The following is a 24,765-nucleotide window of genomic DNA, read 5'->3' as shown; positions in this document are numbered from 1 at the left end:
GATTACTGGTGATGAAAAACTCAGAATCATTTAAGAACCAATTAGCTCATACAGCGGGAAGGAATTTTACGGTCATTCTGAATGGCCTTCCTCCTCTGGAATTATCTTGTGATCTTTCCTCATAAGCTCCATTATTAGGAATCTCTCTCTGCTACTTACCCGAATGTCTCCTCGTCTCTTGCTGACCAGCTCTGGATAAGGTGCTTAGTGCTCTAATAAAAGTACAATTTCCTCAACCAAGTGGGCATTCTACAAATCACACCACAGCCTGACCCCCCCACCTTGTCTCTCAACCTCCTCCAACATTATAATCCCCTCCCATGGGAAGATGGTGACATAGTGGTAATGTCACTTGACTAGTAATTCAGAGGCCCAGGTTAATGCTCTGGGGAACACTGGTTCAAATCAGACCACAGGAGCTGGTGGAAATTAAGTTCAATTAATAAAACTGGAATATATATATATATATATAAATAAAGGTAGCCACACTACTATCAATTGTTGGTTAAAAACCCATCTGCTTCACTAATGCTGTCCTTCCCCTGTCTGGTCTACATGACTCCAGATCCACAGCAATGGATCTTTCTATTCCTTTCTCGTGTATTTATCTAGCTTGCACCTCTTTGACTTGTCTTGCTGATTGCTTATATGTAAAATGATTCTTAAATGCCCACTGAAATGGCCTAGCAAGCCACTCAGTTCCAGGACATTTACGGATGGGCAATAAATGCTGGACTTGCCAGCAACACCCAAATCCCATGAAAGAATAAAGAAAAAACCCTTCAGTTGCTTTGTCTCTGGCCTCACCACCATTGCTAACAGAACACAGCAGGAGAAATACCTGGGTTGCGATTTTACATATAAGCAATCAGCAAGACAAGTCAAAGACGTGCAAGCTAAATAAACACACTAGAGAAAGGAATAGAAGGATAGGGTGAGATGAATAGGGTTGGGAGGAGACTTATGTGGAGCATGGACCAGCATTGGGCTGAATAGCCTGTTTTTGTTGAACATTCTGTGTAACATTAAAGATACAGAAGATCTTTTCAGTAGCTTTATTTTCTTGCTAAAAACAGTTAGGCAATAATTGTTTTCCTTCAACACAGTTGTATTTACATATCGCTTATGCGTTTTAAACCTCTTGAAACTCTTCACATCTAATGAATTACTCTGAAGTGTGAAGATTTTATAAGCACAGTAGCCATCATGCACAGTAAAGTCACAAACATATTAGAATGAATCATCATCTGAATGTGTGTTTTGGGGATGAGTTGGTTGCCAGAAACCCCATTCTCTGCTTCCATTAATGCCATGAAATCTTTAAAATCCAACTGGAATAGAAAGACGAGATCCTGATTGAACACCATGCCCAAAAGTGACAAAGCACTTCCTCAGTACTGCACAAAGTATAAGGCTAGGTTATGTGCTCAAGTCTCTGCAGTGGGTCCTGAAGCCAAAGCATTCCAACGCAATGGAGAAGTTTGTAGTCTACCAGAAATTCTGGATACTCTCATGCCACAGCTCAACCTCCGTGTGACAGTGAGAAAGAATTCCCAGTGCACACAAGCATTCACTGTAGCACAACGCCACATCCAGCCAAGGCCAGAATGGGCTGGAGTTACAGGGCGAGGCACCCATATATAAACACTTTACAGCCATCGAAGCACAGTGTTATAACGTAGACAAACTAGGCTGGTTTAGTGATGCTGAGTGAGGGATGAAAATCAGGCAGGAGACTGGGGTGCATTTCACTGTTCTTCTTTGAAAAAATGCTATAGGGTACAGGTCTATAAGTTATAAAATGGGGTGGGGGGAGGGGGCACGAATGGGTGATGATGGCTGTATAATCGAGGGAAGAGTTGAACTTGTCATTCACTGTTGAAGTACATTGACTTGTGTAATTTTTGGTGCCAATTTACTAATGACTCCCAAAAGCATCCGAGGTTTGAATTGTGCTGTTCTCCAATTTCACAGGAAAAGTGCCATTAGTTGTCATAGACTGAACAGGTAGAATTCAAGAAGAAGAATAGTCCATTTGGAACAGGAGAGTAGAAACAGCTCAATGATAAAGCTGAACATGTGTTATTGGGGATTCAACTCTAGGAACACTCAGATTTATTAAGGAACTGGGTTGTCCTGAAGCAAGATACTTGCAGATTAGCCAAGACTGTGTATGCACACAAACCCACATGGAGACTTCTCTAATGTATAGATAGATAGAGAGAGGGTTTTAATTCACTTCTCATGCCAATGTTCTTCCATCAAACAGTCGCTTCCACCTCCACTCCCTCCTCATCCTCAAGCAGGCTATAAACTGCATGAGTTTGGATCGGCCTCTGCAGCGGGTGTGCCAGTAACTTGGCCATGCAGTTATGCAGCTCCACAGCCTGCCCGGTGAGTGACACATCATATTTGTAGCTGGTCCCCTTTGTATCCAAGTTATTGAAAAATGAATAAACTTCCTGTACAAAAAAAACCCAAAAATTAAACACACGTTCCAGAATTTGTAAAAAAACACAATGATTATGGTCACTTTTGTTATCCATTTACATGGCCAGCATTTATTGCCCATCCCTAATTGCGCTTGAGAAGGTGGTGGTGAGCTGCATTTTCCGGAATTATATTTCCTGGCACCCTTTATCAATTTGGCCTCAGAGTCATAAGATGATGTGTTCATGCTCCACTCCGGAGACACTTTCCAGTATACTGCTGAGGGAATGCTGCACTGTCATAGGTGCTGCGCGGGTGAGCCTTTAAACCAAGGCTCTGTCTGTTCTGTCATTCCATGGCACTATTTGCAGAAAAGTTAAAGGGTTCTCCTGGTATTCCTGGCCAATATTTATTCCTCAGCCAAAAATACCAAGAAGAGATTAATAGGTACGTTATCTCATTACAGTTTGAGAGATCTTGCTGGTTGCAATTTAGCTACTGCATTTTGCTACAATTGTGATGACATTTGAAAAACATCTCATTGGTGAAGTGCTTTGGGACCACCTGAGGTTGTGAAAGGTGCTGTATAAATGAAGGTTCATTCTTTACTCCCTCAGGAGGACCTGCACCAACTTGGTTAAAAAGCTGCAATATAAACTGTAACTTAGAGAGGCACAGATTAATCAGGGATAGTCAGCATGGTTTTGTTTAAGGAAAGTTGTGTCTTACTAACTTAATTAAATTTTTTGAGTTAGTAACAAGGAGGGTTGATGAGGGTAGTGCAGTGGATGTGGTCTACATGGATTTTAGTATGGCATTTGACAAGGTCCCACATGGCAGACTGATCAGGAAAGTAAAAGCCCATGGAACACAGAGGAGTGTAAGCGAATTGGATCAAAATTGGCTCAGTGCCAGGAAACAAAGAGTAATGATCGACAGATGTTTTTGTGAATGGAAAGTGGTTTTCAATGGCATTCCACAGGGCTCAGTGTCGGGGCCCTTGCTGTGTGTTGTATACATTAATAATTTGGACTTAAATGTGGGAGGTATGATTGGGAAATTTGGAGATCACACAAAAATCGGCCATGTAGTTGACAGTGAAGAGGATAGCTGCAAGCTCCAGAACGATTGAGTTTGGTTGAGTGGGCGGGAAAGTGGAAAATGGGATTCAATCTGGAGAAGTGTGAGGTTATACATTTTGAGAGGGTAAACAAAGGAAGGGAATACTCAATAAACAGGAGGATATTAAGAGGGGTAGAGGAAGTGAGAGACCTTGGAGTGCATGACCACAGGTCCCTGAAAGTGGCAGGACAGGTGGATAAGATGACAAAGGAGAGAATTCCATATGCCGCTTTTGCTGCACAAAGTATAGAATATAAAAGTAGGGATATAATGCTGGAACTGTATAAAACATTGATTAGACCACAGCTGGAGTTTTGCATACAGTTCTGGTCACATTACAGAAAGGACATAATTGTTCAGGAGAGAGTACAGGAGAGATTTACAAGAGTGTTGCCAGGGCTGGAAAATTGCAGCTATGAGAAAAGGTTAGCTAGGCTGGGGTTTTGCTGAAAAAAAGAGACATGTCAAAGTTTTTCATCTTGCACTCATCAGCACACTTTGCCAGAATAATAAGGGAAAAACAACAATTTAAACTGTATGAGAAGAGAGTGCTTAATGGTTGACAAGTGGACTCTGATTGGTAGATGCGCTGCCATGGAGAATGCACCAAGGTGACTGACAGTTAACTGCCAAGCATTGTTTGAAATTTAAACCAGACAGCTTGATCCTGATTGGTCAAGGCATTGCCCTGAGGAATGAGTTAGCGAATGGCTGTCACTTATTTTGCTTAGCTGAAACAGGCACAATGTGTGTACGTGTTCTTTCTTTCTGCAAAGAACAGGGCCTTGTTTATGAATATAGGTAGCTTCCAATACATGCAAATATACCACATTGTGAACCCAACTTACAATCTTAAATTGGTGTCAGTGTAATTCTTAGCACACTGAGGACTATTTAGCAAATGTTGTCTAATCGCAGAATCACACTGGGCACTGTGTTTGAAGTTTTGCAAGCACAGGCTGGTTGGGTACAGTCTGTACCTTGACTGGTGTGAACATTGGGCCATGCTGTTTGATACGATCCGCCAGTCTTTGGGACATATGGCCTACATACCTAGCATCACATTGGCACTGAAATTCATATACCAAATTACTCATTTGTGTGATAGGCAGAACATCTCTTTGGCTTGACAGCAGCATGCTGTTAGTGGCGAATACCACTCATGTTGCTACTGCATGGTAACATGAGAAACAGCTAGCTTCATAAAACTAGGGTTGGGTTGTTATACTGAGAGCAGAGGAGGCTGAGGGGTGACTTGATTCAGGTGTACAAAATTATGAGGGACTTAGATAGAGTAGGCCGGGAAGACTTGTTTGCCCTAGCAGAGAGGTCAATCACCAAGGGGCATAAATTTAAGGTCATTGGTAGAAGGATTAGAGGGGCTATTATTAGAGGGGCTATTAGGAAAACTTTTTTCACCCAGAGGGTGGTAGGTGTCTGGAATTCACTGCCCAGATTGGTAGTTAAGGCAGAAATCTTCAACTCATTTAAAAGGTACCAACTGGATCTGTACCTGAAGTACTGTAAACTGCAAGGCTGCAGACCAGGTGCTGGAAGGTGGGATTAAAATGGACGGCTAGTTTTTTTTCAGCCAGTGCAGACACGATAGGCTCAACATCCTCTGTGACCTAACTTTCCTACGGTTCTATAAACAGGCCAAGTACTGGAGCACAAGAGAGAGAGAAAAAAAGAGCATGTGTGATAGATAAGTACAAAACACACCCTACCTTGCAGATGGAGTCCTCATCCATTTCTTCCGTCCCATTGTGAATGTAAATCATGTCAAAGAAAAAGTAAGGAGATTGCAGAATTTTCTGAGGACAGAAGTGGAGAAAACGCAGGGTTTATATCAGGCATCAAGTAAAGAGGTGAAACACGTCACACTGAGTAATGCTCTGGGTCCTTCGACAAGTGCTTTTTTTTTTAAAAAGCAGAAACTACATTTGCCACACCTTCAACCCAGTGAAACATTGCAGAGTGCTTCACTCAAGGGGGCTGGATACCAAGTAAACACTAAGAGCAGGTAACAAGACAGGAGCAAAAATTGAGTTTGTTGTTGGTCAAGAGTATTAAGGATTACTGAAGCAAGGCAGGTAAATGGGGTTGAGATACAGATTAGCCATGATCTAACTGAATGACAGAGAAGGCTCAAAGGGTTGAATGGCCTGCTAATCTTATCACATTGAAGAAGCAGGGTCTTGGGAGGTTTTTGAAGGTGAAGGGATAGAACAATATGAACAACACAGGATTACATTGGATATACAGCATAGAAACAGGCCATTTGACCCAACCAGTCCACGCCAAAGCTTATGATCCACTCGAGCCTCCACTTATCTTTCCTTATCTAAATCTACCATCATAACTCTATTTTCTGCTCGTGCATAAGCTGTCTAGCTTCCCCTTAAATGCATCCATACTATTCACTTCAACCACTCCCTGCGGTAACGAGTTCCAAATTCTTTCTTCTGAATTCCTGATTGGATTTCTCGGTGACTATCTTATATTGATGGCCTCTAAGTTATGCTCTTCCCCACAACAGGAAACATTCTCTCTGTGACCACTCCATCAAAACCTTTCATTACTTTAAATACCTCGATTAGGTCACCCTTCAGCTTTCTTTTTCCAAGAGAAAGGAGACCTAAGCCTGTCAATACTTTCCTGATTTGTAAACCCACATTTCTGATATCATCCTTGTAAATATTCTCTGTGCCTCTCCAGTGCCTCTATATCTTTTTATAATTTAGGAAACCAGAACTGCACGCAGTACTGGAAGTGTGGTCTAATCAAGGTTCAATGCAGGTTCAGAATAACATCCCTGCTTTTCAATTCTATCCGGCTAGAGATAAAACCTGGTGCTTAATTTGCTATTTTCTGACCTTGCTAACCTGTGACACAACCTTCAGTAATTGGTGTGTCCGTACCAAGAGATCCCTTTGTTCCCCTACCTCACCCAGATTCACACCACAGAAGCACAGAAAAGTAACGGTGCAGAAAGAGTCCATTCAGCCCATCGTGTCTGCGCCGGCACGACATTTCAAGTAACGTGACCTCTCTATTTTTCCTAACAAAATGCACTAGCCCACATTTATTTGTGTTGAATTTCATTTATCTGTTTGCCCATTCTGTAAGTATATAAACATCCTCCTGTAATTTAAAAGCCAAAAACAGCGGATGCTGGAAATCCAAAACAAAAATAAAAATACCTGGAAAAACTCAGCAGGTCTGACAGCATCTGCGGAAAGGAACACAGTTAACGTTTCAAGTCCGTATGACTTCAACAAAACTAAGGAAAAATAGAAAAGAGGTGAAATATAAGCTGGTTTAAGGGCAGGTGGGACAAGTAGAGCTGGATAGAGAGCCAGTGATAGGAGGAGATAACCAAAAGATGTCACAGACAAAAAGACAAAGAGGTGTTGAAGGTGGTGATATTATCTAAGGAATGTGCTAATAGGTGACATTAAGGGTAGAAAGCAGGACGAACAAGGTACAAATAGCCCTAGTGGGGGTGGGTGGGGGGAAGGGATCGAAATGGGCTAAAAGGTAGAGATAAAACAATGGATGGAAATACATTTAAAAATAATGGAAATAGGTGGGAAAAGAAAAATCTATATAAATTATTGGGAAAAAAAGGGGGCATCAGAGAGGGGGTGGGGATGGAGGAGAGAGTTCATGGTCTAAAATTGTTGAACACAATATTCAGTCGAGAAGGCTGTAAAGTGCCTACTTGGAAGATGAGGTGTTGTTCCTCCAATTTGCATTGAGCTTCACTGGAAGATTGCAGCAGGCCAAGGACAGACATGAGAGCAGGGTGGAGTGTTGAAATGGCAAGCGACAGGGAGGTCTGGGTCATGCTCGCGGACAGACCGAAGGTGTTCCGCAAAGCGGTCACCCAGTCTGCATTTGGTCTCTCCAATGTAGAGGAAACCGCATGGGGAGCAGTGAATGCAGTAAACTAAATTGAGGGAAGTGCAAGTGAAATGCTGCTTCACTTGAAAAGAATGTTTGGACCCTTGGACGGTGAGGAGAGGGGAAGTAAAGGGGCAGGTGTTGCACCTTCTGCGGTTGCATGGGAAGGTGCAGTGGGAGGGGGTTGAGGTGTAGGGGGTGATGGAGGAGTGGACCAGGGATCCCTGCGGAATGCCGCCAGGGGGTTGAAGGGAAGATGTGTTTGGTGGTGGCATCATGCTGGAGTTGGCAGAAAAGGCGAAGGATGATCCTTTGAATGCTGACGCTGGTGGGGTGATAAGTGAGGACAAGGGGGACCCTATCATGGTTCTAGGAGGGAAAGGAAGGTGTGAGGGCGGATGCGCGTGAGATAGGCCAGACATGGTTGAGGGTCTTGTCAACTACCGTGGGTGGAAAACCTTGGTTAAGGAAGAAGGAAGACATGTCAGAGGAACTGTTTTTGAAAGTGGCATCGTCAGAACAGATGCGACGGAGGCGAAGGAACTGAGAGAATGGGATGGAGTCCTTACAGGAAGCAGGATGTGACGAGCTGTAGTTGAGGTAGCTGTGGGAATATTGGTGGATAGTGTATCACCAGAAATAGAGACAGAGAGGTCAAGGAAGGGAAGGGAAGTGTCAGAGATGGACCATGTGAAAATGATGGAGGGGTGGAAGTTGGAAGCAAAATTATTAATTTTTCCAGGTCCAGGCGAGAGCATGAAGCAGCACCGAGGAAATCATCGATGTACCGGAGAAAGAGTTGTGAGAGGGGGCCGGAGTAGGACTGGAACAAGGAACGTTTCACACACTCCATAAAGAGACAGGCATAACTGGGGCCGATGCGGGTACCCATAGCCTTCCCTTGAAGGAAGTGAGAGGAGTTTAAGGAGAAATTGTTCAGTGAGAGAACAAGTTCAGCTGGACGGAGGAGAGTTTTGGTGGATGAGGATCATTCGGGCCTCTGTTTGAGGAAGAAGCGGAGAGCCATCAGACCAAACCGGTGGGGGATGGAGGTGTAGAGGAATTGGTCGTCTATGGTGAAGAGGAGGCGGTTGGGGCCAGGGATCTGGCAATTGCTGATATGATGTAGGGTATCAGAGGAATCACGGAGGTAGGTGGGAAGGGACTGGACAAGGGGAGAGGGAATGGAGTCAAGATAACAAGAAATGAGTTCCGTGCAGCAGGAACAAATTACTCCAGTAATTTGTTGCAGTCCTCCTCAGTGCTGAGTATTCCCCCCAACTGGAGTCATCACAAATTTAGAAATTGTGTTTTTGATTCTAAAATCCAAATTGTTAATGTAAATTGTGAACAGCAGTGGTTCCAGCACTGATCCATGTGGAACTCCACTTCCCATATCGGCCAGTCTGAATAACTACCCTTTCCTCCCACTCCCTGCTTTCTGCCTTGAAGCCAGCTAGCAATCCATTTTGTCCCTTGTCCCCTGACTCTATATTCTCTGATATTATTCATTGGTCTATTATGGGGCACCATTATTGAAAGCCTTTTGAAAATCCAGATAAATTACATCTACTGCATTACCATTGTCCAGTCTGTTACCACGTCAACACATTCAATAAAGTTGGTCAAGCAAGATTTTCCCTTTTGAAATCCATGCTGACTTATTATTGTATTTTTCATTTCTAGATATCCTTCTATTCTCTCCTTTAGTAATTATTCCATTATTTTTCCTATCACCAATGTTATGTTGACTGGTTTATAATTTCCTGGACATGTTCTGACCCTCTTCTTAAACATAGGAAGTACATTAGCTATCCACCAGTCCTCTGGCACTACACCTTTTTCTAACAAATTATTAAATATGTACATAATGCCTCAGCTATCGCTTCCCTAGATTCTTTTAAAATACATAGATGCAATTCATTCAAACCAGGGATTTTACCCTCTTTTGAGTTTATTCAATACTTCCCCTTTTTTACTTTTAGTGCACTTATCTCATTACTCATGTCATCATTCAAAATCATGATTTCCTGTTCTAACTCACTGGGAAATACCAAAGTGAAATAATTATTTAGTATTTCTGCCATCTCTCTATCATTACCTGTGGTATTATCCTGTTTATCCCTTCATTGATGTGCTAGTAAAATATTTTACCATTTTGTCTCGTATAAAAATGGAGGAATTACGAACAGAAGGAGAGATCACAGGGATAAAGCCTCTTGCTGCTGTTGGACAGTGCAATGCAAAACCCAAAGAACAGCAGAGGGCTCCTGGAGAGATACAGGGTAGCAGGAGGTCACAGACATGTGGTGGGACAAGCCCGTGGGGGGGGGATTGTAAACAAGGGCTTACTTCTTCAAATTTAGTGTAGAGGGGGACAAAAACTGACAGAAGCTGGCTGGCAGATGGGGCTGAGTGCCAGTGCTGGAGGTCTCAGTGAGCTGAGAGTCTGTACAGGGTGGTGCTCGGATGACCTATGAAGAGGTCAGGGTGTTGAGTTTTTGCTGCTCTCATCCTCTGGGACTGGTGTTACAAAAAATGTTAGAACTACATGGATTAGGGAGCCAGGCCATGCTTAACAAGTCTGTTGAAGCCTTTGGAGATTGTAACAAGCAGGATAGATAAGGGGAACTGGTGGATGTAGTGTATTCGGATTTTTAAAAAGTATTCAATAATGAGCCATACAAGAAATTGTACAGAATCAGGGCTCATGGGATTTGGGGTGATAAATTAAGAGAGGATTGAGGATTAATCAGAAGGCAGGCAGAAAACAGAGTAGGAATAAAAGCAAAAATACCTGGAAAAACTCAGCAGGTCTGACAGCATCTGCAGAGAGGAATACAGTTGACGTTTCGAGTCCGTATGACCCTTCATCAGAACTAAGGAAATAGAGAAATGAGGTGAAATATAAGCTGGTAGAGGAGGGTGGGACAGTTAGAGCTCGATAGGGGGTCAATGATAGGTGGAGGCAAAGATGTCATAGACAAAAGGACAAAGGGATGTTGACGGTGGTGATATTATCTAAGGAATGTGCTAATGGGGACATTAAGGGTAGCAAGCAGGACGAGCTAGTGGCAGATGGCCCTAGTAGGGGTGGGGTGGGGGGAAGGGATCGAAATGGGCTAAAAGGTGAAGACAAAACAATAAATCGAAATAAATTTAAAAATAGATGGGAAAAGAAAAATAAATTTGTAAAAAAATTATAAATTATTAGAAAAAGGGGAATTGGAAAGGGGGTGGGGTGGGAGGAGAGAGTTCATGATCTGAAATTGTTGAACTCAATATTAAGTCCGGAAGGTTGTAAAGGTGCCTAGTCAGAAGATGAGGTGCTGTTCCTCCAGTTTGCGTTGAGCTTCACTGGAACATCGCAGCAGGCCAAGGACGAACATGTGGGCATGTGAGCAGGGTGGTGTGTTGAAATGGCAAGCGACAGGGAGATCTGGGTCATGCTTGCGGACAGACCGAAGGCGTTCCGCAAAGCAGTCACCCAGTCTGCGTTTGGAGATCTGGGTCATGCTTGCGGACAGACCGAAGGCGTTCCGCAAAACAGTCACCCAGTCTGCGTTTGGAGAGACCAAACGCAGACTGGGTGACTGCTTTGCGGAACGCCTTCGGTCTGTCCGCAAGCATGACCCAGACCTCCCTGTCGCTTGCCATTTCAACACACCACCCTGCTCTCATGCCCACATGTCCGTCCTTAGACTGCTGCAATGCTCCAGTTTGCGTTGAGCTTCACTGGAGGAACAGCACCTCATCTTCCTACTAGGCACTTTACAGCCTTCCAAACTTAATATTGAGTTCAACAATTTCAGATCATGAACTCTCTCCTCCCTTCCCCACCCCCTTTCTGATCCCCCCTTTTCCAATAATTTATAATTTGTTTTACAAATTTACTTTTCTTTTCCCACCTATTTTTAAATTTATTTCGATTTATTGTTTTATCTCCATCTTTTAGCCCACTTCGATCCCTTCCCCCCCACCCCACCCCCACTAGGGCTATCTGCCACTAGCTTGTCCTGCTTGCTACCCTTAATGTCCCCATTACCACAATCCTTAGATAATATCACCACTGTTAACACCCCTTTGTCCTTTTGTCTATGACATCTTTGGCAATCTCTTCTTTGCCTTCATCTATCACTGGCCCCCTAACGAGGTCTACCTGTCCCACCCCCATCTACCAGCTTATATTTCACCTCATTTCTCTATCTCCTTAGTTCTGATGAAGGGTCATACGGACACGAAATGTCAATTGTATTCCTCTCCACAGATGCTGTCAGACCTGCTGAATTTTTCCAGGTATTTTTGTTCTTGTTCTAGATTTGCAGCATCCGCAACATTTTGCTTTTATCTACAGAGTAGGAATAAATGGGTCCTTTTTGTGTTGGCAGGCTATTACTCACAGGGTGCTGCAAAATCGGTGCTGGGGTCCGAGCTATTTGCAATCTATATCAATGACCTAGAATAGGGGTATGAGTGTAATGTTTCCAAAATTGCTAACAATATGAAGATAAGTGGGAGTGTGCCATGACGAGGACACAGAGGCTGCAAAGGAATCAACAGTATAACTGAATGTGCAAGAACATGGCAGATGGAAAACAATATGGGGAAGTATGATGTTATCTCCTTTGGCATGAAAACAAGAAAAACAAAATTTTTTTAAATGCAGAGAGACTGCAGAAACATTGCTATTCAGAGAGTGGCACTGTACACAAATCACAGGAAGTTAACATGCGGTGTAGCAAGCAATCAGGAAAGCAAATAGTAAGTTAGCCTTTATTACAAAGGGATTGTCTTCCTGCAATTATATAGGGCCTTGGTGAGACCACACCTGTACAATTTAGGTCTCACATAATGGAGAATATACTTGCCTCAAAGGGAGTGTAGCAAAGGTTCACTTGGCAGATTCCTGGGACATTGGGGTTGTCCTATAAAGAGAGATTGAGTAAACTAGGTCTATATTCACTATAGTTTAGAAGAATGAGAAGGGATCTCATTGAAATGTATAAAGAAGGGCTTTGATAGAGTAGATGATCGGAGGCTGTTTCCCCGAGCTGGAAAGTCTAGAGTGTAGAACTGGGAGCCACAGTTTCAGGATAAGAACATAGAACATAACATACGAACTAGGAGCAGGAATAGGCAATTCAGCCCCTCGAGCCTGCCCCCGCCATTCAATATGATCACGGCTGATCTCATTTCGGTCTCAACGCCAATTTCCTGCCTCTCCCCATAACCTTTCAACCCGATACTAATTAAAAATCTGTCTATCTCCTCTTTAAATTTATTCAACATCCTGGCATCCACTGCACTCTGAAGTAGTGAATTCCATAGATTCACGACCCTTCGAGAAAAGTCATTCCTCCACATCTCTAATTTAAATCTACCACCCCTTAGCCTAAAACTATGGCGTCTCGTTCTAGAATGCCCCACAAGAGGTAAGCTATTTAGGACTGAAACGAGAAGAAATTTCTTCACTCAAAGGATTGTGAATCTTTGGAATCCTCTACCCCAGAGAGCTGTGGATGATCTGTCACCGAGTATAAAAAGATAGAAATCTGGGGTGATGGGTTTCGTCAGAGCTGTGTTTGTGGTCAGGACAGCAGGAGATTTATTATTGAACACGAAGTTTCAGCAATAAAAAAAGTCCAATTGGCCTAACAATCCCATCTCCCACCATATCCCCTAATCCCACATCCCAATCATATTCCCCAATCCTACCCTTAATCTCACATGTCCCATACCTCAAGCCCACATATTCCTCAATCCCCCAATCCCATCTTTCTCCAGAAACACATAGTTGCCTGCTCATCCCATACGCTCACTTCAATCGCATTCCCTGGTAACATTCCCCAGACTGAATAAGAAGTTCAGTCCTTTTATTCCATCCTGCTAAATGTACCCTCTGGGATTTTAAATTTTCCAAACAGGGACACCACCAATGGCTCAGTAGCAAATACAGTGCCCTGATTTGATTCCCGATCAGGACCGAGTTGGCTGATTTCAGCTGCAGTGGCAATACAAGGCTAATTCTGACCTCAATACCCTGGGTCAAAGAGGGAAGATCATCTAGAGTTCATCCTGCTCACTATCCAGTGCCTTATTTCTGTAAAGTAAATGTGAGTAGTGGCAGAGGACAGGACTGGCCAGAGCTCTGACCTCCCTTGTTCCTGGAGGGGCAACTCCCTGTAGACACACACTGTCCAAAAGAACTTGCATTTATATAGCGTCTCTCATGGGAACATAAACAGCAGGATCAGCAATTCGTCCTGTCAAACCTGCTCCGCCATTCGATACAATCACAGCTGATCTGCTACATCAACTTCACCTTCCTACCCAATCCCTAAATTCTACAATTCTTTTAGTGCCCAAAAAAATTATCGATTTCAGACTTGAATAAACTCAAGGAGGGCACATCCACAGCCCTCTGGAGCAGTGAATTCTTCAGATTCACAACCCTCTAAGTGAAGAACTTTTTCCTTCCATCTGTCCTAAATGACTGGTCAGGAGTTCACAACGGCCTTCACTTTTGAAATCTAGTAATGCAGGGAAAAGTGACAACCATATACAAACAGCAAGATCCCACAAACAGCCATGTGATAAATGATGATAACTTTTTCCCCCTCCATACTCATGCATGAGGATTGGCCACTTGAGTGAAGTAGCAGACAGCAGACAATGCCCTGTCCCAGCATCATTCGGCCAGGTTTTGGCTGGGACGGGCAGGGAGGTAGAGATATGATTAACACAAGATTCAAGCATAATGAGAAATCTCATGTCCTACTCACACTGAGCCGCTCAATGGAGATGGCCTGTGGGTGGCAGGGTGTTCGAATGTAGACCAGAATCATCCGTACGATGTATGGTGGTGGGATAGTCTGAACATTTTCCGTTACTGGCAACTCAATCTTCTGCTGTCTGCAGGGTCAGATTTTAAACAAAAGAATTGATCAGAGTAATAAGCTCGCGGAGGTTGATAATGGCCACGGAGAGAGCTGATCTCAGAGCAAGAGCATCAAAGCGCCATTTATTAACCTCAGGTTGATCTCTTCGCCAAGACTGGAGAGTGTGGTAGGACATTGGGCTTTTTGACTATGACTCCTACTTTCCCAATGTCAAATGGCTGGCAGAACTCACAGTCTAGGGGTGGCGAGAGTATCCATGATTCACTGCAAAGCCAGACAACCATTCTGATAAATCTCATTCTAGGCCTGCAACAATATTGTTGAATTGTACACGCTCAATTGAGCTGATCCAATATTAGTATTTTGTTCTGCAATCTACATCCATCACAATCAGCCATGGCTCAGTGGGTAGCACACTCTCATCTCCAAGGTACAGGGTTGTGGATTGGAATCCCACCCCTGAGACTTTAGCACAAAAGTTAGGCTGAAACTCCCAAAGCAGTAGTGAGGGAATGCTGCACTGTCAGAGGTTTTTCGGATGAGATGTTAAACAGATGTCCGGTCTGCCCTCTTAGATGGATGTAAAATATAATGTCCCACTGTTTCGGAAGAGGACAGGGGAACTCTCCCAATATTTATCCCTTAACCAACATCACCTAGGAGACTAGCTGATCATTAATACATTGCTCTTTATTAGTGTTTTCAATGCACAACTTGGCTGTTAAACTTCCCAAATCACAACAATGACTGCATTTAATTGGTTAGAAAGCACTTTGGGTCATTCTGAGGTCCTAAAAAGCGCTACAGAAATACAATACAATCTTTCTTGCAGTCTCTGAAGGAAGATGCCCACTGTCACTGCCTCCCAAAAAGGAGTATTCTAATCCAAAGGCAATTATGACCTGCACCTTCGATTCCACACTATCAGTAGGCCCAGAGGTTAGTTTAAAATTTAACTTTTTTAATGGGAAGTGTCATCAGAACAAAGCCCAGATTCAGCGGTAGCTTAAACCGGTATGGGAACTCCCTGCACCCCCCACCCCCACCACCACACCCACTCACTCAACCCCCCACACCCTCCCAACACCCCCCCAAAACCCAGATTCAGCAGTAACTTAAACCGGTATGGGAATTCCCCCCACCCCACACACCCACCAATGGCAGAACATAACAAAGTAACACTCACTGGACATTCCAACTCAAGCTAAACTCCATTTAATAATCATGAGCACTCACATGAGGTTAAATAGTCCATCCAGATCTGAAAATACACTTTAAGGAAAAGAATAAAGAATTATCTAACATCTACAGCATAGAAACAGGCCATTCAGCCCAATAGGTTCATGGTGCCATAGTGACAGGCCTGTCCCCACCAGTACTGTACCCCAGTGTTATACAGTGACAGGCCTGTCCCCACCAGTACTGTACCCCAGTGTTATACAGTGACAGACCTGTCCCCACCAGTACAGTACCCCAGTGTTATACAGTGACAGACCTGTCCCCACCAGTACAGTGCCCCAGTGTTAATAGTGACAGACCTGTCCCCACCAGTGCTGTACCCCAGTGTTATGCAGCAACAGACCTGTCCCCCAATATTATACACTGACAGTGCTGCATGCACCAGTATTTTACCCCAGCGTGACCCTAAGCCAGGGTTTGAAAGGCCAGAATGTATTATTATTGGAGACTTTTTTTCACTGTTTTCCCAATATGAAACTTTGACATGTATTGGTAGGTTACCCTGCTCCTGATAACAACACTGCACATAGTATTTCACAGCAGGGGCTTCCACACCTTAAAGTCAGTACACTCTCGAATACCAGGCATGGAATAAACATATTGATGTAAAGTCTTGCAGTAAGCACCTGCTGCAACAATATATTCCATTCCAGGATTTTTGGATCCATTACAAAAGGATACTGAATGACTCACAGACATTCGTATCCAGGTCATATAAGCAGCTGCAAACCTCCCGGGGGTCAGAGGTGAATCCTGACAACTGGAAGGAGAGAAAAGGGACATAGAAATGTAATGTAATAGCCACATCTCACACCAGTACTACACAGAGGACAACCTGTTTTAATGCCGCTTGATCTCTAGCCAATACGTAAACAACATTTCATTCTAGTGCCTTCTAGTGGACTGAACTTGGCAATAAAGAAACAGAATTTTACAGGACAGGAGGCCATTCAACCCATCGTGCCTGTGTTGGTTCGTTGAACGAGCTATCTGATTGGTTCTATTCCCTACTCTTTCAGGAGGTGATGGCGTATTGTGTCGCTGGACTAGTAATCCAGAGACCCAGTGTAATGTTCTGGGGACCAGGGTTTGAATCCCACCATGGCAGATGGTGGAATTTGAATTCAATAATTTAAAAAAAAAATCTGGAATTAAAAGTCTAAGGGTGACCATGAAACCATTGTCGATTGTTGCAAAAACCCATCTGGTTCACTAGTGTCCTTTAGGGAACGAAATCTGGCATCCTTACCTGGTCTGGCCTACATGTGACTCCAGACCCACAGCAATGTGGTTGACTCTTAAATGCCCCCTGAACAAGGGCAATGAAGGATGGGCAATGATGTCCACATCCCATGAATGAATAAAAAAAGTACACTGACTGTTGACAGGTAAAACTGAATGGGTAATTGAAAGACAGACAGATTAAAATCATAAACAATCAACAAATCATTTGTTCGTTGATCAACTATGAATGGGTAATGTTCATCCTAACATAGATTACTGGGATTACATCATGGAAACGTATGGAACCTATCGTGCAGGCCCCCTCCCCTATTTTAGACTGATACATTGTTCTTACCCAAGTGACCTCATCGTTCACCACCACGAGAGCAAATTCGTGCCGCTTGTCAATCTTGTGCTTTGTCCGGACAAACATTTCAATCATTTTCTGAGCGATGTTTAATGCATTCGTTTTTGAACTGAATAGACAAAAAGAACCAAAACAACAACTCCCAATGCTTGATCATAGTCAATGCAATAACACCCCCAGTCCAATAACCTCACTATGCCAAAGGCACTGTCAACTCAGTTGGACATTTTTTTAAACTTTCTCAGGTAGATGCCTGTGTTTTAGCTGAACTGGAACAGCTTGGCTGGAGTTTCAGCTAGTTTTGGAGTACATATCTGCAGCATAGCGTTCAGGATGTTGCCAGAGCCACAGCCTTTGCTTATTGACTGTACTCAGCTGTTTCTTGCTATCGTGTGGAGTGGTCCAAATTGGTTGCAGACTGCCGGCTCTCCTGGTGGGCCAATTAGGGACAGGTAACAAATGGTAGCCTTGCCAGTGATGCCCATATCCTATGAAAATAATTTTTTACAACTCCAGAGATAAAGCCTAAAAAGCTCACATCTAGGAGTTTGTCAGATTCAACACACAACACTTCCACCTTAAAATCTAAAATCCCAATCACAGCAATACAATAACCTCTCTCACTCGACCAAATCTGCAGTCAAACACAATAGCAACTACCTTCCCCACCAGCAGCACAACCCGACTATTTCAAACTGTGATCAAAGCCTATAACCAGGGCCAGGGACCACTGGACGTAGTCATGCCAACAAGCTTATCTAAAGAGTGGTGAAAATGTGGAACTCGTTACTACAGGAAGTAATTGAGACAACTAGTACAGATGCATTTAAGGGAGGCTAGACTAGTGTTTGAGGGAGAAGGGAATAGAGGGTTATGATAGATTTGAATGAGGAAAGATGGGAGGAGGCTCGAATCCAGCGTAACCACCACATGGACTGGCCAGGCCAAATGGTCTGTTTTTGTGCTGTATATCCTATGTAATCCTGAACATGATTCCCAAATCAGATGGCACAGATTGATCAAATATAAAGCATTAACACCCAAATCACATCCACACAGTGCTAATTAGATAAAATTTACAGTACAGGGGTCTGCCATCTTCATGCTCCACACGAACAACCTCCTGTACAACTCTACCAACATATTCTTCTATCCCTTTTTCCCTTGTGTGTTTATCCAGCTTCGCCTCAACCACTCCCTGTGGTAGCAAGTTCCACATTCTCACCACTCCCTGGATAAAGACATTTCTCCCGAATGATTTATTAGTGACTGTCTTATATTTATGTTCCCTAGTTTTGTTCTCTGCATTTTTCCTATCAAACACTTTCATAATTTTAAAAAGCTCTTAGGTCACCCCTCAGTCTTCTCTTTTCTAGAGGAAAGAACCCCTGCCCATTCAGTAGTTGGTGATATAAGGTGTGTCAAAATATTAGCATGAAGCATCCTAACCCATTCATCGAATCCAGCTTCTGCAGCGACATCTCCTCTGAAAGGTCCAAACAGATGATCTGTAAAGAGAATGGAAGAAAACGTGAGGCCTGTCTCTTTCTAGAGTCCTTTCCTACATGATAAGCAGATAACTGACAATATTCCAAGGAGTTCAGGAAGAATGAGAGATGATCGCAATGAAACATATAACATTCTTAAGGAGACAAAAATACAGTTAAACGTTTCAGGTCTGTGACCTTTCATCAATTATATTCTGACAAATGGTCACTAGCCTGAAACGTTAACTTGGTCATTCTCTCCAAAGTTGCTGCCTGATCGACCAAGTAGTCCCAGCATGTTCTGTTTTTATTTCAGATTTTCAATACCCTCAATATTTTGCTTTTGAAAAATTCTTAGGAGCTTCACAGGGTTGATGCTGTCCCCTTAATTGAGAGCCTAGAACTAGTGGTCACAGTCTCAGAATAAGAGTTCAGCCATTTGGGACTGAGATGGGGAGAAATTTCTTCGCTCAAAGGGTTATGAAGCTTTAGAATTCTCTAATCCAGAATCCAGATGCTCAGTTGTTGAGCAATTTCAACAGCGAGCTCAATAGCTTTTTGGATACTAAGAGAATCAGGGATATGGAACGGTGTGGGAAGGTGGAATTGAGATAGAAGATAAGCTATGTTCTTAATGAATGGAGGAGAAGGCACAAACAGCTGAATAGTTTATATCTGCTCCTATTTATTATGCCCTTACACAGCTCAACTTACTCTCTCCAGACATAATTTTCATTTGGAAAGACAAAAGTTTTGAAGTATGTTGCAATTCATGGCTCAGATACTGTTTTGAGAGTGATTCTTGCTCTAGAATTGGGTCAAGATGAAAGGGTTCAAGAGTTCTGATTGGGATCCAAGACATGGCTGTACATTTGTGACTCTGCTATACTAACCGCCAGAGTTACTCTTGACTTTCTCCTTCTCCATGTTATTTTCCTTACCTCTCCTATAATAGACAGTGACAGCTGTGAATATAGATGTTATCTTTTTAAATATTTTTGGGAATATGGTGGTATTCCATAAAGGCGGCTGTGTGCATGCATGTGTGTCTCTCCCCGTGGGTAATTGAACTGGTGGAAGATTAGTAAAGGCGGCCTGCCTGTGGGAATTGAGAGATAAAAGGTAAAGGTATTAGACGCATGCATTTGTAATGAGAGGCTATGGTGAAATTGGGATTACAAGTAAGTAAATTGGATTTTAAAATTTACATTAGGTGATAGGCAAGGATTTGGCTATTCAGCTGTTAAATGTCAAATAGTGTTTAAGGGACTTTTACAACTTACAAAGGTTTCATAAGTAAATAAGGAAATGTTATTCAATTTTATTTGACATGAAAGTGGAGACAATAGGAAGACATGAAAGATTTTTATATTTTGGAAAAAGTTGAGTTCAAAGAGGGGCTTAAGACAATAAAGTCTAGGAAGAAAACGAAACAAAAACATTTAAGGGAGATGTTTAGCTGTGTGGGGAAAATGTCCTGAGACCAGCTCTATGATGAGAAAAGCTGTTTCAAACCAGAGAAGTCTCAGTTTTCAGAAAGCAGTCTGTTTCTGAACTTCCTTTGGTTCCACAGCAGAATGGAAGAGAGTGAGAAGTCATGTAGTATACTTTATTAAAATAGCAGTTTTTGCCTTGGGTAATATTACTGGATTTTAATGGTTAAAAATCTATAAGGGAGCTGTTGCCACGTAGTTTACATGTGTGTTCTGGCCCATGTTTTTTTGGGGGGGGGGGAATATTTTGTACGACTGTTTCAACTGTGTAATTTTACTTGTGAGTGAGTGTTTTTTCTCCTTATTAATTTTTTTTGAAAATTTTAAATCATAAATGTGTTATTGGGATTCTATGTTTTTGGGATCAGAAGTTCCCAACCCACGCCCACCACCCCCAACGCCGTTTTCAAAATACAAAAAAGTTATTTTTGGGACTTCGCTTGCTCAGCTAATAATATCGGCTGCGGTTGTAACGTGGCCTTCATGATAGCCTTAGACATCGTAACTAGAACATACGAATAGATTGAGAAAAGTCCATTCAACTTAACAAGCCCATTCCCTTCTACAGAATGTCCAAATTCCAAACTGTCTACCTAAATCATTCCAAATACTGAGACCTCCAACTGCCACCTTCCCAAATAAATGAAGCAGCACTTCAACATCCTACGTTACGCATCTTCCTTCATACAATCTTCAGCAACTAGCACATTTCACAGAACACTGGATCATCGTCAACTATTTTTTATCGGAAAAACCTACAAAACTTCTTCAAACTATTTTATACATTCCATGTTTTTTTGGTGAAGCAGTGCAGCGTAACCTCAACAAAACTCACCACTTTCTCGGGGCAGTTAACCTTCGGAGTTCTGATCTGAGTCTCAGGCTGGGGGTGGCTTTGGAACTGTGCCGGCAACTGGAGTTGGGATTGAAACTGGGGTTGGCTTTGAGATTGGGGCAGGAATGAAGATTGGCCTGAGGGCGCAGACTGGTTTTGAAACTGGGGCTGGCTTTGAGACTGGGGTAAGGACTGGGACTTGGACAGGAATTGGGATTGATTTTGGGGCTGAGATTGGGGTTGACTTTGGGATTGAGATTGGGGCTGACTTTGATATGAGGGTTGAGGTTGGGGCAGGGTGTGGGGTTGGGGCTGGGCCTGGGGCTCCTGCTCCTGGTGCCTCCTCCGGCTGCTCCTGGTCCTTCCCCCGGCTCCTGGACTCTCAGTCCCAGCCTCCCCATCTCCCTCCCTACTGCCGGCCTGCGCCCCTTGCCCGGGCGGATCCTGCCTGTCCTCTGCCCCCTCGGGGTTGGAGCGGGTGCTGGGCCGCTGCTCCATCGGGCCGGAAGGCTCGGGCTCGGGTTCAGAGCCGGCAGGAGCCTCCCTCCCGTCCTCAGCGACCCCCGCCATCTTTACGACGCTGCGCAAAGCGGAAATTCGGAAAGGGGGTGTGGCCATTCGCGCAAGGCCTTTAGGGAGCTGTAGTTCTTTCCGCTTCTTTGTCCGGCGGCTGATGGCACAGGAAGGACTACAATCCCAGAGTGCGGCGCGGCCCCACCCACCTCTGGTCGCGGGCTATTGTGGGAGATGTCGTTCCTAATCCACTTCTGCCCAAAGCAGCCAAATAGGAAGAAACTACAGTTCCCAGAATACACCACGGTAGCTCAGCCTGCTGCCCATGTTCAAGCCCCTGGCATTAATATCCATCTGTCCATATAATTATAGATCCCTTCAAAATCTATTTCTTATTAATGCACCTTATCAATTTCAGCATAAAATGTCAATATATTGTGGCAGATAAGAAATTCCTGCATTATTTCCATTCTAATGGAGGAGGAAGATTGATTTTTTGTTTCCCAGTCTGCTATTGTTAATAGGGGATGGGTAGGGCAACTTATTCTACTCAGTTTATCTGTTCTATTTATCTTGAACCTGTTACATCTGCATTTCAACCACATAGGATTTTATGGCTTCACATTATGCCTGTCTGCATCTCATTTGCTTGGAGATACGCTTGAAAATATAAAGATTTACAGGGTGATATGGAAAAAGCAGGGGAGTAGGAACAGTTGGGCAGCTCTTTAAAAAAGCCAACACCAACACCATGTACCTGCTGACCTCTTTCGCCCCTGTAATTCTATCAAATATTTACATCCTTCGTTATAATGGAAACTATCTATGTAAACATGTCACATGGTAATTAGACCATCCTGAGTAACTCACCTCCTGACCCCCAAAACCTGTCCTACAAGGCCAGGTTAGGAGTGTGAATACTCTCCATTTGCCTGGATGAGTGCAGCTCCAAGAACACTCAAGAAGCTTGACATCATTCAGGACAAAGCAGCCCGCTTGATTGGCACTCCATCCACCAGCTTAAGCAATCACTCCCTCCACCACAGACGCACAGTGGCAACAGTGTGTACCATCTACAAGACAGACCATAAGACTGTAAGACGTAGGAACAGAAGTAGGCCATTCAGCCAACTGAGTCTGCTTCGCTATTCAATGAGATCATGTCTGATCTGGTAATCCTCAACTCTATTTTCCTGCCTTTTCCCCATAACCCTTGATTCCCTTACAGGTTAAAAAATCTGCCTATCTCAGCCTTGAATATACTTAATGACCCAGCCTCTACAACCCTCCGTAGGAAAGAATTCCACAGATTGTCTACCCTCTGACAGAAAAAATTCCTCCTCATCTCTGTCTTAAATGGGTGTCACCTTACTTTGAGATTATGCCCCCTGGTCCTAGACTCTCCCAGAAGGGGAAACAACCTCTCAGCATCTACCCTGTCAAGCCCCCTAAGAAGCTTATATGTTTCACTAAGGTTGCCTCTCATTCTTCGAAACTCCAATAAGTACAGTCCCAACCTACTCAACCTCTCCACTGCAGTAACTCACCAAGGCTCCTTCAAGAGCACCTTCCAAATCCATGATCTGTACCACCTAGAAGGACAAGGACAGCAGATTCATGGGAACACGACCACCTGCAAATTCCACTACAGGTCACACATCATCCTGACTTGGAACTATATTGATGTTCCTTCACTGTCGCTGGGTCAAAATCCTGGAACTCTCTTCCTAACAGCAATGCGGGTGTACCTCCAACACATGGACAGCAGCGGTTCAAGAAGGCAGCTCACCACCACTTTCTCAAGGGCAATTAGGGATGCGCAATAAATGCTGGCCTAGCCATTGACGCCCACATCCCATAAATAAATAAATTAAAAATAATCCAACCACGAGATGCTGCACCACCAATGTGCCAGAAATTGTAATTATGCTCACCCAAACCTTTATTTCCCCCAGACTTGACTATTTCAATGCTCTGCTGGCTGGTCTCCTATCTTCCACCCTCAGTAAACTTGAGCTCATCCAAAACTCTGTGGCCCGAATTGCACCAAGTCCCTCTCACATCACATTGTGACCATTGCTGACCTACATTGGTTCCTGGTCTAACAACACCTCAATTTAAAATTCTCATCTTACCTTTGTAAGAAACTTATATTTTTTATTTTCTGTTGGACTGTGGATTAGAATTACAATGGCTACAGTTTGAAAGACATGTCCACTGGAACAAGATGAGCAATATATACAATGTTGCAGTCCTGGAACAGAGTGTGCCATGAAAGACAGGATGGATCCGGAAAGAAATCCTGGACCAAGGGAGCTGCCTGACAACAGCACTTTAATTGGCTCCTGACCAGATGACTAGGGTTTTGTGTGAGACCAGCAGAAAGCTCCTGGCCTGCAAGAGGAAACATCTAAAATCTCTTTTCCTCATATCTCTACAACCTGCTCTCTCTCTGAGGAAACCCCTGTAAAAAGGAAAAGGGGAAAACCATGGTGAGAGACATTGAAAAGCAAGTTCTCAACCAATGAACTAAATACTAAAAGTGCTGGAAGACCACCACGTGTCATCAACAGGAACTGGAAGGAATTTGGAAGACATCGATCAAAATCAATCCAATGAATCCTGTACTCCAGATAAAATCTGTGTGTGGTGTGTGTGTGTGTGCATGGTAGAGTTTAAGTTATAGTGTTAGAAATTACCAATTCATATTTCTTTCTTTTGCCACTAGTTAAAGACAATTTGTTCAATAAACAGTAATTTACTTATTAAGTTTACAAAACTGGTGCTTGTATTCTGTTAACCTAAATTAAACAGCCAGGTAGAATTGGGGCAATCTGGTGGTTTGGTCAAACTTTTTTCACTTTTGTCACAGCTCGGGGAGCAGTGGGGCTTAATGTTACAGCGCACTATCCCCAGGGAGTCGTGACATTTTCAAATTCCTTCATGGCCTCGATCATGCCTCCCTATCTCTGTAACCTCCTCCACCCCTACAACCATCCATGATTTTTTTCCTCCTCATAGTCCTATGCATTCTCAATTTTAATCACTCCATTACTAGCGGCTGTGCCTAATGTACCTGGGTCCCAACCTCTGGAATTCCCTCCCAAAACTTCTGTACCTCATTACCTCTCTCCCTCCTTTAAGATGCTCCTTACAACCCTATCTCTTTGACAAAATTTGGGTCATCTGCCTTAATAACTCTTCCAATCGCTTGTGCCAAATTCTATTTGATAATGTTTCTGTAATTCAT

The 24,765-nt window shown here is 43.4% G+C and overlaps 1 protein-coding gene across 2 annotated transcripts; it reads right to left on the bottom strand.

The window, feature by feature from the left end:
* Positions 1-1,041: 1,041 nt before the first annotated feature.
* Positions 1,042-21,596, bottom strand: babam1 (BRISC and BRCA1 A complex member 1). 2 transcript variants are annotated; one of them, XM_041205111.1, is made up of 9 exons: positions 21,003-21,596; positions 18,637-18,695; positions 17,176-17,296; positions 16,278-16,356; positions 15,594-15,618; positions 14,241-14,370; positions 12,327-12,383; positions 5,280-5,366; positions 1,042-2,462 (listed from the first exon to the last, which is right to left on the bottom strand). In XM_041205111.1, the coding sequence occupies exons 1-9, from the start codon at positions 21,570-21,572 to the stop codon at positions 2,262-2,264; spliced, it is 1,329 nt and encodes a 442-aa protein (XP_041061045.1). In that variant the 5' UTR covers positions 21,573-21,596; the 3' UTR covers positions 1,042-2,261. The 2 variants fall into 2 exon arrangements, with proteins under 2 accessions (XP_041061045.1, XP_041061046.1); XM_041205112.1 differs by lacking the exon at positions 12,327-12,383.
* Positions 21,597-24,765: the final 3,169 nt, after the last annotated feature.

This window comes from Carcharodon carcharias, chromosome 14, assembly GCF_017639515.1.
Source record: "Carcharodon carcharias isolate sCarCar2 chromosome 14, sCarCar2.pri, whole genome shotgun sequence".
NCBI classification, from domain to species: Eukaryota; Metazoa; Chordata; class Chondrichthyes; order Lamniformes; family Lamnidae; genus Carcharodon; species Carcharodon carcharias.
Note: the sequence above shows the minus strand (reverse complement) of the source record. Positions and strands in the feature narration are given on the sequence as shown.

Coding starts and splice junctions, on each gene's coding strand:
- babam1 (XM_041205111.1), bottom strand. CDS start 21,572: ATGGCGGGGGTCGCTGAGGACGGGAGGGAGGCTCCTGCCGGCTCTGAA. Junction 15,619..16,277: donor GAATGTCTGTGAGTCATTCA/GTATCCTTTTGT, acceptor GTGTATTTTCAG/ATCTGGATGGACTATTTAAC. Junction 2,463..5,279: donor ATGAGGACTCCATCTGCAAG/GTAGGGTGTGTT, acceptor TTTTTTGTACAG/GAAGTTTATTCATTTTTCAA.